This window comes from Dreissena polymorpha, chromosome 15 (assembly GCF_020536995.1).
Source record: "Dreissena polymorpha isolate Duluth1 chromosome 15, UMN_Dpol_1.0, whole genome shotgun sequence".
Lineage (NCBI taxonomy): Eukaryota > Metazoa > Mollusca > Bivalvia > Myida > Dreissenidae > Dreissena > Dreissena polymorpha.
The window spans coordinates 62,710,817-62,724,657 of NC_068369.1; the positions used below are offsets into that span (position 1 = coordinate 62,710,817).

The 13,841-nt window shown below is 35.5% G+C and overlaps 1 protein-coding gene across 4 annotated transcripts in view; it reads left to right on the forward strand.

Annotated features, from left to right (window-relative positions):
• LOC127860429 (attractin-like protein 1) overlaps positions 1-13,546 on the forward strand; it is a 67,565-nt gene extending 54,019 nt beyond the window's left edge. For 3 of the 4 annotated variants that reach the window (XM_052398503.1, XM_052398504.1, XM_052398505.1), the window contains 5 exons: positions 1,617-1,675; positions 2,147-2,225; positions 3,943-4,077; positions 6,788-6,941; positions 8,601-13,546. In XM_052398503.1, the coding sequence (XP_052254463.1) occupies positions 1,617-1,675; positions 2,147-2,225; positions 3,943-4,077; positions 6,788-6,941; positions 8,601-8,680 (507 nt within the window). In that variant the 3' untranslated portion in view covers positions 8,681-13,546. Of the gene's footprint in view, positions 1-1,616; positions 1,676-2,146; positions 2,330-2,433; positions 2,472-3,942; positions 4,078-6,787; positions 6,942-8,600 lie in introns of those variants that run through there. The other variant, XR_008039792.1, reaches the window with a different exon arrangement.
• Positions 13,547-13,841: the final 295 nt, after the last annotated feature.

Sequence of the window (13,841 nt, forward strand, 5' to 3'; positions counted from 1 at the left end):
AATGCTTTGCTGCCATCTCTGTGGAGGGTTACATTCTACTATGTCCACTTACGTTAGGTGAACACTGCAAATTGTTACAAATACTAACTTCCTGTTGTCATGTCAAATCGTTTTTGAAAAAATCTGATGCAGTGTGAAGATGAAATAAACTATATTAATACCTGCTTATGTTATTAGCTCATCTATATTTTGAAAAAAATTTATGAGCTATTGTCATCACCTTGGCGTCGGCGTCCGGTTAAGTTTTGCGTTTAGGTCCACTTTTCTCAGAAAGTATGAAAGCTATTGCTTTCATACTTGCAACACTTACTAACTATCATAAGGGGACTGTGCAGGCAAAGTTATGCAACTCTGGCCTGCATTTTGACAGAATTATGTGCCCTTTTTATACTTAGAAAATTGAAAATTTTGGTTAAGTTTTGTGTTTAGGTCCATTTTATTCCTACAGTATCAAAGCTATTGCTTTCATACTTGCAACACTTATTAATTATCATAAGGGGACCGTGCAGGCAAAGTTATGTAACTCTGACTGGCATTTGGACGGAATTATGGGCCCTTTATACTAAGAAAATTGAAAATTTGGTTAAGTTTTGTGTTTTGGTCCACTTTACCCCTTAAGTATCATAGATCGCAAACTATCATAAGTAAAAGGGGACAGTAAAAGGACAAGTTGCATAACTCTGGTTGTCATTTTTATGGAATTATGGCCCTTTTTTGACTTAGTAACTTTGAATATATGGTTAAATATTGTGTTTCGATCCACTTTACTTCTAAAGTATCAAGGCTATTGCTTTCAAACTTCAAATACGTTCATGCTATCATGAGGTTACTGTACCTGGCAAGTTGAATTTTACCTTGACCTTTGAATGACCTTGACTCTCAAGGTAAAATTATTAAATGTTGCTAAAATTGCCATAACTTCTTTATTTATGATTAGATTTAATTGATACTTTGACAAAACTACTCTTACCTGACATACCACAATAGACTCCACCCAAACCATCCCCCGCGCCTTCCCTCATCCCCCCCCCCTAATTTTTTTTTTTTTTAAAGATCATCTCACAAATGACCACCACACCCTCACACTATACCCCCCACCCCACCCCAATTTTTTTTTAAACGGTTAAAAAACACAAATATATATTTTTATTATTTTATTTTTGAAATACCGTCCAACCATCGCACCCAAGAATCCCCCCCCCCCCCCCCCCCCCCCCCGAATTATTTTTTTTCGCATTTTTGGAAGATAATGTAATAAATGTCCACACCCCCACACTATACACCCCTCTTCACTCCACCTCTCCCTCCTTTGTGATTTAAATTGAGAGTCCCTTCACCTTTAAAAAAAAAAATAGATGAGCGGTCTGCACCCGCAAGGCGTGCTCTTGTATTTAGGTGTACTTGATTTCATATTAAAATATTTTTTTAAATACATTGAGCACAGCTGGAGATTGCATTTACCATTTTTTGTTAATGATATATTATAAGTTGTAAATCCTCAAATCTGTTTTTATGATGTTGTTTTTGTTCACTTGTTGTTTGACAGCAGAAAATATTTTCTGATGTTTTCAAATCAAAATATTAAAATAGTCTATTAAACAACGTCTTTCTTTCAGATCTCATTCTCCCAGTTCCCCAAGATCGACCTGGTGCATTTCTTTGTCACATTCTTCAGGTAAGAATCTAATTTTGTATTATGTTTTTCAGCTTTTAGCTTGATTTTTAAAAGAAAAGTCAAGCTATTCTACTTTCCCAAGCGTTGGCTTCCTTGTTAGGTTAAAGTGTTTTGTTTGTTAGTTTCTCAAGAATGGCTGCATGGATTTCATTTCAATTTTACACATGTATTCCAGGTTTATTGAACACTTACATGTTTCTAGACATCTTGTACCAAGACCCACATCCCCCATTTGTATTGCTAATTGGATGGGTGGGGTCAAGGTCGCTTTAATTTTAAAAGCAAAATGAATTTAACTAATAAAATGATACATTATGCCTTTGCATTAAGCCCTGCTTTCCCAGAGCAGGGCTCAAATATAGGACTTAGGGTTTACTCCCATTTCATTATTACCTTAAGTTGATTTCAGCTGTTATTTGATTGCTTGTGTGTTGAATACAGCTGTTATGTGATAGCTCATGTTGATTACAGCTGTTTCCTGTCCTTGCTGATCATAGCTGCAGTGCTGTACAAGATCAAACACAAGTATGACAGCTACAGGAGGAGACAGGTAAGTGCTGTACAAGATCAAACACAAGTATGACAGCTACAGGAGGAGACAGGTAAGTGCTGTACAAGATCAAACACAAGTATGACAGCTACAGGAGGAGACAGGTTAGTGCTGTACAAGATCAAACACAAGTATGACAGCTACAGGAGGAGACAGGTAAGTGCTGTACAAGATCAAACACAAGTATTACAGCTACAGGAGGAGACAGGTAAGTGCTGTACAAGATCAAACACAAGTATGACAGCTACAGGAGGAGACAGGTAAGTGCTGTACAAGATCAAACACAAGTATGACAGCTACAGGAGGAGACAGGTAGGTGCTGTACAAGATCAAACACAAGTATGACAGCTACAGGAGGAGACAGGTAAGTGCTGTACAAGATCAAACACAAGTATGAAAGCTACAGGAGGAGACAGGTAAGTGCTGTACAAGATCAAACACAAGTATGACAGCTACAGGAGGAGACAGGTAAGTGCTGTACAAGATCAAACACAAGTATGACAGCTACAGGAGGAGACAGGTAGGTGCTGGGTAGGAGCCACAGCAGTTTTGCTGGTTTAAATTTGAATTTCTGCGAAAATATCAAAGATTTTTTAGCAATGCAAGATTCGCTTCTGGCAGCTTATGAGAACTAGGTCGTGCTTCCGACCTTATGCAGAGCCAATCTTGTGTTTGCTGGTAAATGCTTGGATATCATTGCTGGAAATTCACCTGAAATATATTGTGACACAAAATATAAAAACAAGCATTTTGTATCTCTTAAATCTGTTACCATACCACATCTAGCGTTGAAATTTTCGATATTGCTATGATGAACACTGATTTTTTATTGTTTAACTTTATTTAAAGAAATATTTGTTGATTTTGAGTATTTATGTGGCTTTAAAGAAGATACCCATTGATAAATAATTACCATAATTAATTTTCTTACATAGTTTAACCTAATTATCCTCTGTGAATAAAACCATTTCTGAATTCAGCACAAAGTATTACCCTGTTCTGCACAATTCAGCCTTCACAGGTACATTTATGCTGGTTTAGAACTGAACATTTGTCCCAAAACTATTACTCGGGTTAATTTAACCAAAGCTTATAATGTTGGGGAAAAAAACTGTGAGATTGTTTCAAATAAATGTGCCACCATCTTGGAAAATCTGGCTTCATACATTTGAATTTTCTCAATTTCTGCCATTATGGAATTGTTCATGTAAAAAGTCTCTTCTTGATGAAAATCCAGTCTATATGTAAAGTGTCATCCCTGACTAGCCTGTGAGGAATGGCCAACTTCGACATCACTTTGCCCACGTCCATTAAGCTTGGCTTTTCCTAGACATCAGCTCAAATTGATATTTAACATCACTGATTACATTATTGCCTCAGCCTTCCTAGTCTTTAATTGATGCTAATCCTGGTGAAACAGAAGTTAACAGACCACTCTTTTGAGAATATGGTGAGGTATGAAATAATTTGACCCAACATGAACTAGCAGACTGTTCATGTTTTATGCTGTTTGCTGCTCATCAGTACATTCGGGTTGGAAATGAAGCCTTTAAAACTTGAATATAGTAAGAAAGATCTGTAATGTAAGTTGATTTTCTAAGAGACTACAAACACGTCAAAATGCATATCTTAGTGGTTACAGTCCACCTTTAAAAAGAATATTACCATGAATAAAATAATGGAAGATTGCACATGACTGTTTTCACTTTATTCTCAGCGGATGATGGTTGAGATGGAGGAGATGGCCAGTCGTCCCTTTGCTATGGCCCTCCTGGAGATAGAACCAAAGTCTGCTGACCAGGCAGGGGCAGATAAGAAGGACACCAACCCAGATCTACGCAAGAGAAAACGAGTAGGTGGCAGGCGTTCAGGAGGATCTATTGGTTTTTAGCTAGGCTGTTTTCGGAGAAAACCCGAGGTATTGTCATAGCCAGCTCGTCGTGTCGTGTTGTCCGCCATCTGCCGGCATCGTGCTAAAACTTGGACATTTTGCTCTAAAATCAAAGTGCTTCCACCTACAACTTTGAAATTTCATATGTAGATGCACCTTAATGAGTTCTACACACCACACCCATTTTTGGGTAACTAGGTCAAATGTCAAGGTCACTGTGACCTCTAAAAAAAATAATCTGACAAGCTTTCATTTATTAAAAAATGCACCTGCAGCAGAGCGTTGGCACCTATTATGCTCTTGTTTTAAATTTAAGCATGTGCAGAATTTCCGTGCAGAAATTAGCCTTTTGAAAATACACAATTCTTGTTTGAATGTCAGACATGTGACCACAAGCCTTCAAATGCGATCAATATAACAATCAATGAAACTCATGAAAAATGTCAAGAAAGAAATTCTTGTTCTTTTCCTTTTATAAAAGAGCACCATGTTGTAAACATAAAATGATTGAAACTAGGATCATCACCTTGGAACAGTAAATACAAAGGATTTGGGGTTGTAACCGTTTTTAGGCTAGCCAAATCTCACACTTATCCAGAAATAATTTCAAACCAAACACACCTCCATAGCGTGGGGACAGTGGTCTAGTGGTAGGATGCTGGTCTAAGGATCAGAAGGTCCCTGGTTCGAATCACGCTCAAGGCACTGGATTTTTCTTAGCAAAAAATTAATCCCACGCTTGCTCCTCTCCACCCAGGTGTATAAATGGGTACCTGTGAGGGAAATAAGTCAATGTGCCGTGGCTGCCTACTGCACCATATGTAAATGGAAGACTTAAATCCCAGTGATCGGGGGGTTAATGTCGAAGTAGGCTGAAGATGCATAAGTTATCGAAGCAGACTATAAACCGCACCTTTAACCTTTTAACCTATGCAGACAGAAAAACAAGAGGCCCATGAGGGCCTGAATCGCTCTACTGCTATAAACAATGTGCAAGTTTGGAAAGAATAAGATGGAAACTGTGTACTTAATCGCGCAAACAGAATTTTTTCTCTCAATTTTTCTCAAATTCAAGGGGAGATGATTGTGTACTTATTTCTCTGATGCTGCTCACATTCAATAGGGTTCAAGTCCTCATTGATATAAAGATACTGTGCAAATTTGGAAATAATTGGATGAAAACCGTGGAATTAATTGCGTAAACAAGCGGGATTTCAAATTTTTCTCATATTCAAGGGGAAGTCATTCTGGACTTATTGCTTCGATATTGCTCTTTTTAAAAAAGGGTTTGAGTCCTCATTGATACAAAGACACTGTGCAAGTTTGCCAAGAATTGGATGAAAATTATGGACTTTATCACATAAAAAAACTGAATTTTCATTTTTTTCTCAAATTCAAGGGGAGATAATTCTGGACTTATAACTCCGATATTGCTCATTTTCAATAGGGTTTGACTCATCATTCAGATAAAGACACTGTGCAATTTGATAAATGATTGGATGAAAACTGTGGACTTTATTGCGTAAACAAGCCTTATTTCACAATTTTCTCAAATTCAAGGGGAGATCATTCTGGACTTTTTACTCTGATGTAACCCATTTTGAATAGGGTTCGAGTCCTCATTAATATAAAGACACTGAAAAAGTTTGAAAAGAATCGGATGAAAACTGTGGACTTTATCGCCTAAACAAGAAAAAGTCGCACGCACGCAGGAACGACGGAAACCACGCCATGACATAAGCTCTTCAGGCCTTTGGCCAGTAGAGCTTAAAAATGACTTGACAATCAAGTATAACACATAATTAAAATGTTCTGGTGTTGTAGATAAAAGAAATCAAATAGGGGATAGGAATTAATGTACTTATTATTCAAAGAAACATGGAAAATGTATGAAATATATTAAATATATTAGGCTAGCCTTTTATTTACAGAAAATTGTTTAAGAAAGAGTGTAGATTAAGTTCATGCAAATTTTTTTTAAAGCTGTGCGGTTAAAAACCTCTGGAGACTAAAATATGATAATAATTATAAACTGATGTCTGTCTTTTTATCTTCAAATATAGCACAGTGTTCATCAGTTTGAATATCTTCACATGAAAACCCTTGATATGTAATTCAACACTAAGGTTGTATAATAGTGCATGCAAAACCTAGTGTGTAATAAGCATACCTTTGATTGTGTGAGTCCAGTTTAAACCTTTTTATTTAGTTTGATTGCATCAAAATCCTTAGTCTTATTGAAGCTGTCTTTAGTTCGTTTCCTGGTTAGAACCAGTACTGAGTGTCTTTTGGAAAGATCTAAAGAATGCTCTTACTGTGGGGATCGAACCATGCTAGGTGGACACCATATCTACTATGACACAACAACATTTATACAGGAGCCTCTTACTGGAAATTGAGCGTAATGCATGTGCTTTAAGTGTCATCTCAGATTACCATGTGCAATCTGCACAGGCTCATCAGGGACAACACTTGCACTTCATGTTATTTTCATGTTAAGGAAGTCTCCTCTTATTGAAAGCAAGTGTAGGCAGAAAGTTTTGTCCCAGATTAGCCTGTGCAGACTTCTCAGGCTTAACTGGGACCACACTTTTAAGCACATGCTTTAATTCCCTTTTTCACAAAGCTTATATAAACATGTAGTACAAACACAACATGTTACCATTGCCAGGTGTCTGAGAGACTGAGCCATATTGCCATGGAGCCACTACACCACCAGAAGGCTGCAGTCCTCTCGCTTTTCATTCAGCTCCCTTCTGGGGACCTGGACTGGGCCCCACCCGGAAACTCAGGGCTTGCAATTGGCAGCACCCTAATCTCTATAGGTGAGTGTAACCCATAGCAAAACAATCTGCAGGCATTAGTCTCTTAAGTTGAGTGTTACCCATAGCAACACAATCTGAAGGCATTAGTCTTTCCAGTTGAGTGTTACCCATAGCAACACAATCTGCAGGCATAAGTCTCTCCAGTTGAGTGTTACCCATAGCAACACAATCTGCAGGCATAAGTCTCTCAAGTTGAGTGTTACCCATAGCAACACATTCTGAAGACATTAGTCTTTAAAGATATGTTTTACCCATAGAAACACAATCTTCAAGCACTAGTCTATCAAGTTGAGTGTTACGCATAGCAACACAATCTTAAGGCATTAGTCTTTAAAGATGTGTTTTACCCATAGCAACACAATCTTCAAGCACTAGTCTATCAAGTTGAGTGTTACCCATAGCAACACAATATGAAGGCATTTGTCTTTAAAGATGTGTTTTACCCATAGCAACACAATCTTCAAGCACTAGTCTATCAAGTTGAGTGTTACCCATAGCAACACAATATGAAGGCATTTGTCTTTAAAGATGTGTTTTACCCATAGCAACACAATCTTCAAGCACTAGTCTATCAAGTTGAGTGTTACCCATAGCAACACAATATGAAGGTATTTGTCTTTGAGGGTGTGTTTTTTCCATAGCAACACAATTTTCAAGCACTAGTCTATCAAGTTGGGTGTTATCCATAGCAACACAATCTAAAACCATTTGTCTTTAAAGGTGTGTTTTTCCCATAGCAACACAATCTTCAAGCACTAGTCTATCAAGTTGAGTGTTATGCATAGCAACACAATCTGAAGGCATTAGTCTTTAAAGATGTGTTTTACCCATAGCAACACAATCTTCAAGCACTAGTCTATCAGGTTGAGTGTTACCCATAGCTACACAATCTGAAGGCATTCACTAGAGAAGTAGGTCTTACCAGATACAATGTACAACCCAATCTGTAGTTATACTCTATTGGCAAGTGTTATTCTTAGTGACGCAGTCTTTAGAAGTTAGTCTCTATTGTTAATTGTATTTCATAGCAAAACAATTTTCAAACCAAAACTTAACCCGTCTCTGAGCAAATTATTTGCATATTGGAATTCTAAGGTTTATTTAACCAACTGATATATTCTTATCAATCAGAAAAACCAGCCTTCCCAATGTGAGAACTAGTTAAAATAATTAAATCTAATAGGTGCCATTCTCATATTTTATAACCCTACCTGTTGTCTATGCTCTAGTGTGATTCTTACCTTAACCCTGCCCACTCAGAAGCAAAGTGAAAATGGCTAAGTGCAAACAGTATAAAACCAGAATAGCCTGCAAGTAACTCGCATACATTAGGTTACGTTCAGGTTTTATGCTTTTTGCTACGCATCAGGATCTTATGGTTGGAAATGCATCATTTCAAACTTGAATATATTAAGAAAGTACAATGTACTTAAATTTAATTTGATTTTCTATAGGACTTCAAATGCGTCAAAGTGCGTTTCTAAGTGGAAACGGGTTAATACACTGACTGAATCATTGTGAATTCCAGATTGTGTTAAACATTCTTTCTTTGGCTGTTCTGTTTTGAGTGCTGACCTTTTGTGAGAAATATGAGTATCTACCTGAAATCTCATCATGATGGAAGAATTTATAAAATGTATGTTTTCTTTTTTTCTGCAGGTCACCAAAGAAAACAGAGCATTGAATTTCCAAAAGCTGAAAAGACCAAACATAAGAAAGCTTTTGATACAAATGTTTAGCATTCACCAAAACTTCTATTTATTGTGCATAATTATTTTCTCATATCTTTGTAACTGTTTAATTGTCTTTTGCTTTAGGCTGTGATTTTTTTCTTGTTCCAAGTGGGCACAGTATGTCTTTAAATATGTTGAAACAGTCAATCTGGATATATTGAGGAGAAAGTTGACACTGAATCAAAAGCATGCAAAAGTCCATTTTCACTTGTATTATTGTCTGTAATTGTCGGTAATTTCTACATGTGTTCATACTTACTGTACTTGCCTAACAGAAATGTTTGTGGCCATGATTTTTTTCCTATCATCATTTGAATGTATAAATAGTGACATAATTATGTAAAATAGCCAAGTTAAAATTGTAATGTTTTCCTAATTGTATATATATATGAGCTTTTCTCATAGTTTTTTCTATTATACAGATTTCCGTGAATGTTTCAGATGCTAGATACATTAATGCTGCAATCTTATTTAGGAGCAGCTGACTCAATGAAAGATAAAGCAGTTGTTGTTATTATATCCTGGATGTAGAGCTGGACTTTGTTGGCTCAAAATCACTGAAGTCAAAGTTGTGGATATCTTACTCTTGACAACCCATTATTATCTTGTATTAAATAAATATGGTAAGCTGAAAACTTTAATTCCAGTTATAGCTTATGTTGAAGTTGTTTTTTGTCCTGAAATGTTTTCACTTTCATTGTCGTTTCCTTTCTCGAAATTTATAAGCATATACCGGTTTTACATAATACAAAAGTTATGTCCCTTTTTCAACTAAGAAATTCTATAATATCATGATTATTTATATATAAGCAATATAACTTTTCTGTCATAAGGCATCTTGGTCCTCTACAAACAAATTCAAATCATGTCCCAAGAGTAAAAATTGGCCATGCCCTGAAGATCACAAGATTAATATAGGCTTTTATAGCACAATAACTCAAAAATAGTTTCCTCTGAAACCCCTAGGCCCAAAAGTTTAATATTTGGTGTACTAGAATAGAATTGTGCAAAGGTTCTGGACAAAGTGTTTTAGAACCATGCCCCTGTGTTTAAACTGGCCACGCCTAAAGGATAATATTTATTTATGGAATCATCTTGCTACGTATTATGACATGTAATATAACAGGGGCATTCTTTGTCATTATTATGACAAGCTCTAGCTGTTATCTTTACATGCACTATTATTACTAGTGTATTTCACAAGACTTTCAATGATTTACTCAAACAATTCACATGATGATTTCATTGCACCCCTAATTTGTGGCATGGTTTGTTATTTATAACCATGTCTGTTTATGTCAAACCCTTACCAGAACTGTTATTGGGCTACACATAATTTTGCCCATCTAGCTGATAATTGTATTGGGTTACACATAATTTTAATCATCTAGCTGTTAATTGTATTGGGCTTTACATATATGTAGCGGTTCATTGCTAGTCTTCTGAATCATTCACATCAGTATAATGTTGTTGTGCTTGTAGTTAACTCGTAAAAATAGATACTTTGTACTAAAAGTATGGAGATTTTCAATGGGGGACTTTGTCTTCATCTAAAATGTTTACCAATGGAATTCTGAAGTAAATATCGCCCCATTGGTGAAAAAAGGTACCACATGTCTTCTAATTTCAATGTCACATGGTACCTTTTTGCACCAAAGTGGCGATATCTATCTTAACGTCAAGGAGATTGTGCTCTTTCCCAGTTGTGGGACCAGTACTGCCTTTCATGTTCTAGTACATGTAGAAGATTTTTACCAATTTAATGTAATATTTTCTGCTGTTTATCATTCTAAACACATTCCTGGTTTCTAAGCAATGTCACACATATGTAAATTGGTTGCGTTAATATGTATTTTGTTAACACTTACAATATATCAGTGACACATTATGTCAATATATTTTGAAATTGTACGATTTGTAAAACTTTTGTTGTCCTGAAACACTATATTATCTGTGTGCATATTGAAAATCAGTTTGTTATCACATTATAAGGTTATATTTCACTGTCTATATTTGTGCTGTATTAATATTGAACATGGTTGTGCACACATATAAGAGTTGGTTCGTTGGGAAAGCTAGGATTAATGCATGTGCGTGGAGTATTATAAGGGCCAGATTAACCTATGCAGTTCACACTGGCTAATTAGGGATGACTTTCCACCTCGACTTGGTTTTCCTTTAGAGGATACTTGCTTTAATAAAAATAATCCATGAAAGCAGAAAGATGTCCCTTATAAGCCTGTGCACACTGAACAGGCTGTTGTGGGTAAATACTCTACAGACATGCATAAAGCCTGGTTTTCCCAGTGTGTTATTCATAATATTGTATATACTTGTTCATGGTATAAATGAAGTCAGTGTCTATTTTTATTGAGCTAGTCTTTCATTATATGTGAATTTTATTGAATTAATACACCAGGCATAAAAAATAAACCACGTTTGATCAAGGTCCTATGGCTTTAAACTTAAATCAGTAATTGAAACTTACAGCCACTTTTGACTTCATGATAAAATGAAATATTTAAATATAGAATTTAAAAGGTTTAATTGTATGGATTAGGTTTCTTATAAAAATAGGTTCTCTATGCTGCTGCAATTATATATTTTTTATAAGCGTGTTTCTTCTTAACAGGCTGGTAGGTCATGTAAGTTTTGTGTTACTGAAACCAGGTCTTTAAATGTGAAAGGTTATTCGGTGGATCACAGTTTTATCTCAAATTTAACTTAAAACCAAAATTGGTTATTTATTTCTTTTAATTTATGTATATATTTTTTAAGTTGAAAAAGACCAACAGCCTGACAGAACCCTACAAAGGCTTGACTGCTTCTCTATTAGACATCATTGTTGATTAAAACTAAACACTTGCTCGATGCCATTGTGATTGCCAAACTGCTTTTGAAGGATCAGACCATTCGAGTCACGTTCTGAGAAAACTGGGTTAAATGCATGTGCGTAAAGGGTTGTCCCAGATTAGCCTGTGCAGTCCACACAGTCTAATCGGGGACGACACTTCCTGCCTTAACTGGATTTTCGTGTAGAAGAGACTTCCTTTAAACAAATAATACCATAAAAGCGGAAGGTGTCGTCCCTGATTTGTCTGTGCGGACGGTGATACTCTACGCACATGCATAATGCCCAGTTTTCTCAGAACACGACTCATTCAGTCACAGGTTCACTCACCCTGAATTATGTCATACTTTACTGTGAATAGTATGTTACCTTCTTACACTGATTTGTTAATTGCAATGCTAGTTATTTTAGCAAGAGTGGACAGAGAAACAAAATTTCACTTAGACTGAGGTTACAAAATAGCAATAGAGTGCTATAACTTACTTGATGTGGTAATGTTCAGGCAAATCTAATGTACATACTTATTATCCCCCCCCCCCCCCCTCATAGGTGGAGGAATATTTTTTGGCGTTGTCCGTCTCTCCGGAGCCATATCTTGGAAGTGCTTTGGTGGATTTCATTGAAACTTGGTATGAGTACATGTATATATATATGGATAATAGGATGATGCACACCAAATGGCATTGTACACCCTCTGATAATAACAGAGTTATGGCCCTTTGTATCTTGACAAAAATGTTTTTTTGTGTGTCAAGAGCCATATCTTGGAAGTGCTTTGGCGGATTTCATTGAAACTTAGTACGAGTATATATATAAATAAGAGGATGATGCACGCCAAATGATATTGTACACCATCTGTTAATAACAGAGTAATGTCCCTTTATATCTTGAAAAAATGCTTTTTTGTGTGTCAAGAGCCATATCTTGGAAGTGCTTTGGCGGATTTCATTGAAACTTGGTCTGAGTGTCCAGAAGCATATTGGCCGGGGATATCAATTCAACGCATTTGCTATTGTTAAATGGAATACATGTTTACAACTGGTCTTATTTCTGTAAAAGAATACAAATCTTTATAAAGTTTGGCATCCAAAAAGCATTAAAGATGTAAATGTTTTGCATGACTTTCTGCTATATAAGTTTAATTGTGTATGCATTCCAAAATAACACCTAAAGTTGCTTATGGTGTAACACAGGAGGAACATTTGGGTCTATTATTACAAAAAAATATAGATATATATATATATATTATAAGTTTTACATATCAAAGAGGAAAAGCATTTAACTACCTCTTGAAATGTAAATTGAAGTACTTGACAATTATGTATCGTTATAAAGTGTGTATTTAATAAATTGATTATGCGTTTACATGTATACGTATTGATTGTTGTTGTATATGTATGTGGAAAAAGCAAAAACAAAAAATTACCGGTATTTTATTTCTATTATGTATGTGTTTGATTGAACAAGCAAGTATAAACCTAAATTATTTGAATGATGTACACGTGAGCAGGCAAGTCTGGAGCTGTGCTGGTGGCATTTGGCATAAGACCCATTTTTGCATGATACACTGTGTTATAAACTAATACTTTTTGGGTTATAGCTAAGCTTAATATAATTTGCTAATTGTCAGACCAGTTGTCATTCTGACAATGAACATCAATATTTGTATGTTTGTAAACAATTAACATTCTTTAAAATTATTTGAGTTTTTGTTTGCAATACTTAAATTCCACTTGGATACATATCAAAATGCTAATACAGAGTTTATTTGCAGGACAGTTTCATTTCTTCATTGTTCATTTCTGTCATTAATGAAATAATATATTATGATATAGTCTAGTTTAAGGTAATGCGTTTTTGTGAAAATAAAGTGCTCCTATATAACAACACTACTTGCCTTTTAAGAATGCTTCTGCTTATATTTTTGCATTCTCTTATTTATAAAAAAAAATGTTGATTTGAAATCCAAATATTGAGTAAAACAATGTATGCACAGATCTGAATAAATGTCACATTAACAATTAACTTGCTGCGTTATTAATAACTTCACATCCTAGAACTTCCGTGGAAGTAATATTAATTTATTCAAGAAAAAAATGCTTAACAAGTTCAACTGGGTCAACAACAAATGAGGCTGAAATAGAGTACTATTACACATGAAGAGAAATGTTAACTGACGGTATTGATACACATTCAATTAAAACTTATTATCTAGCTCGTCTGACCACGCCTTTTGTCCGTTAGTTTGAAACTCGGTCATGTGATGTTAAAAACTAGGCAAATAAAAGAAACAGCTTATTAAAACTCTAGATGTCC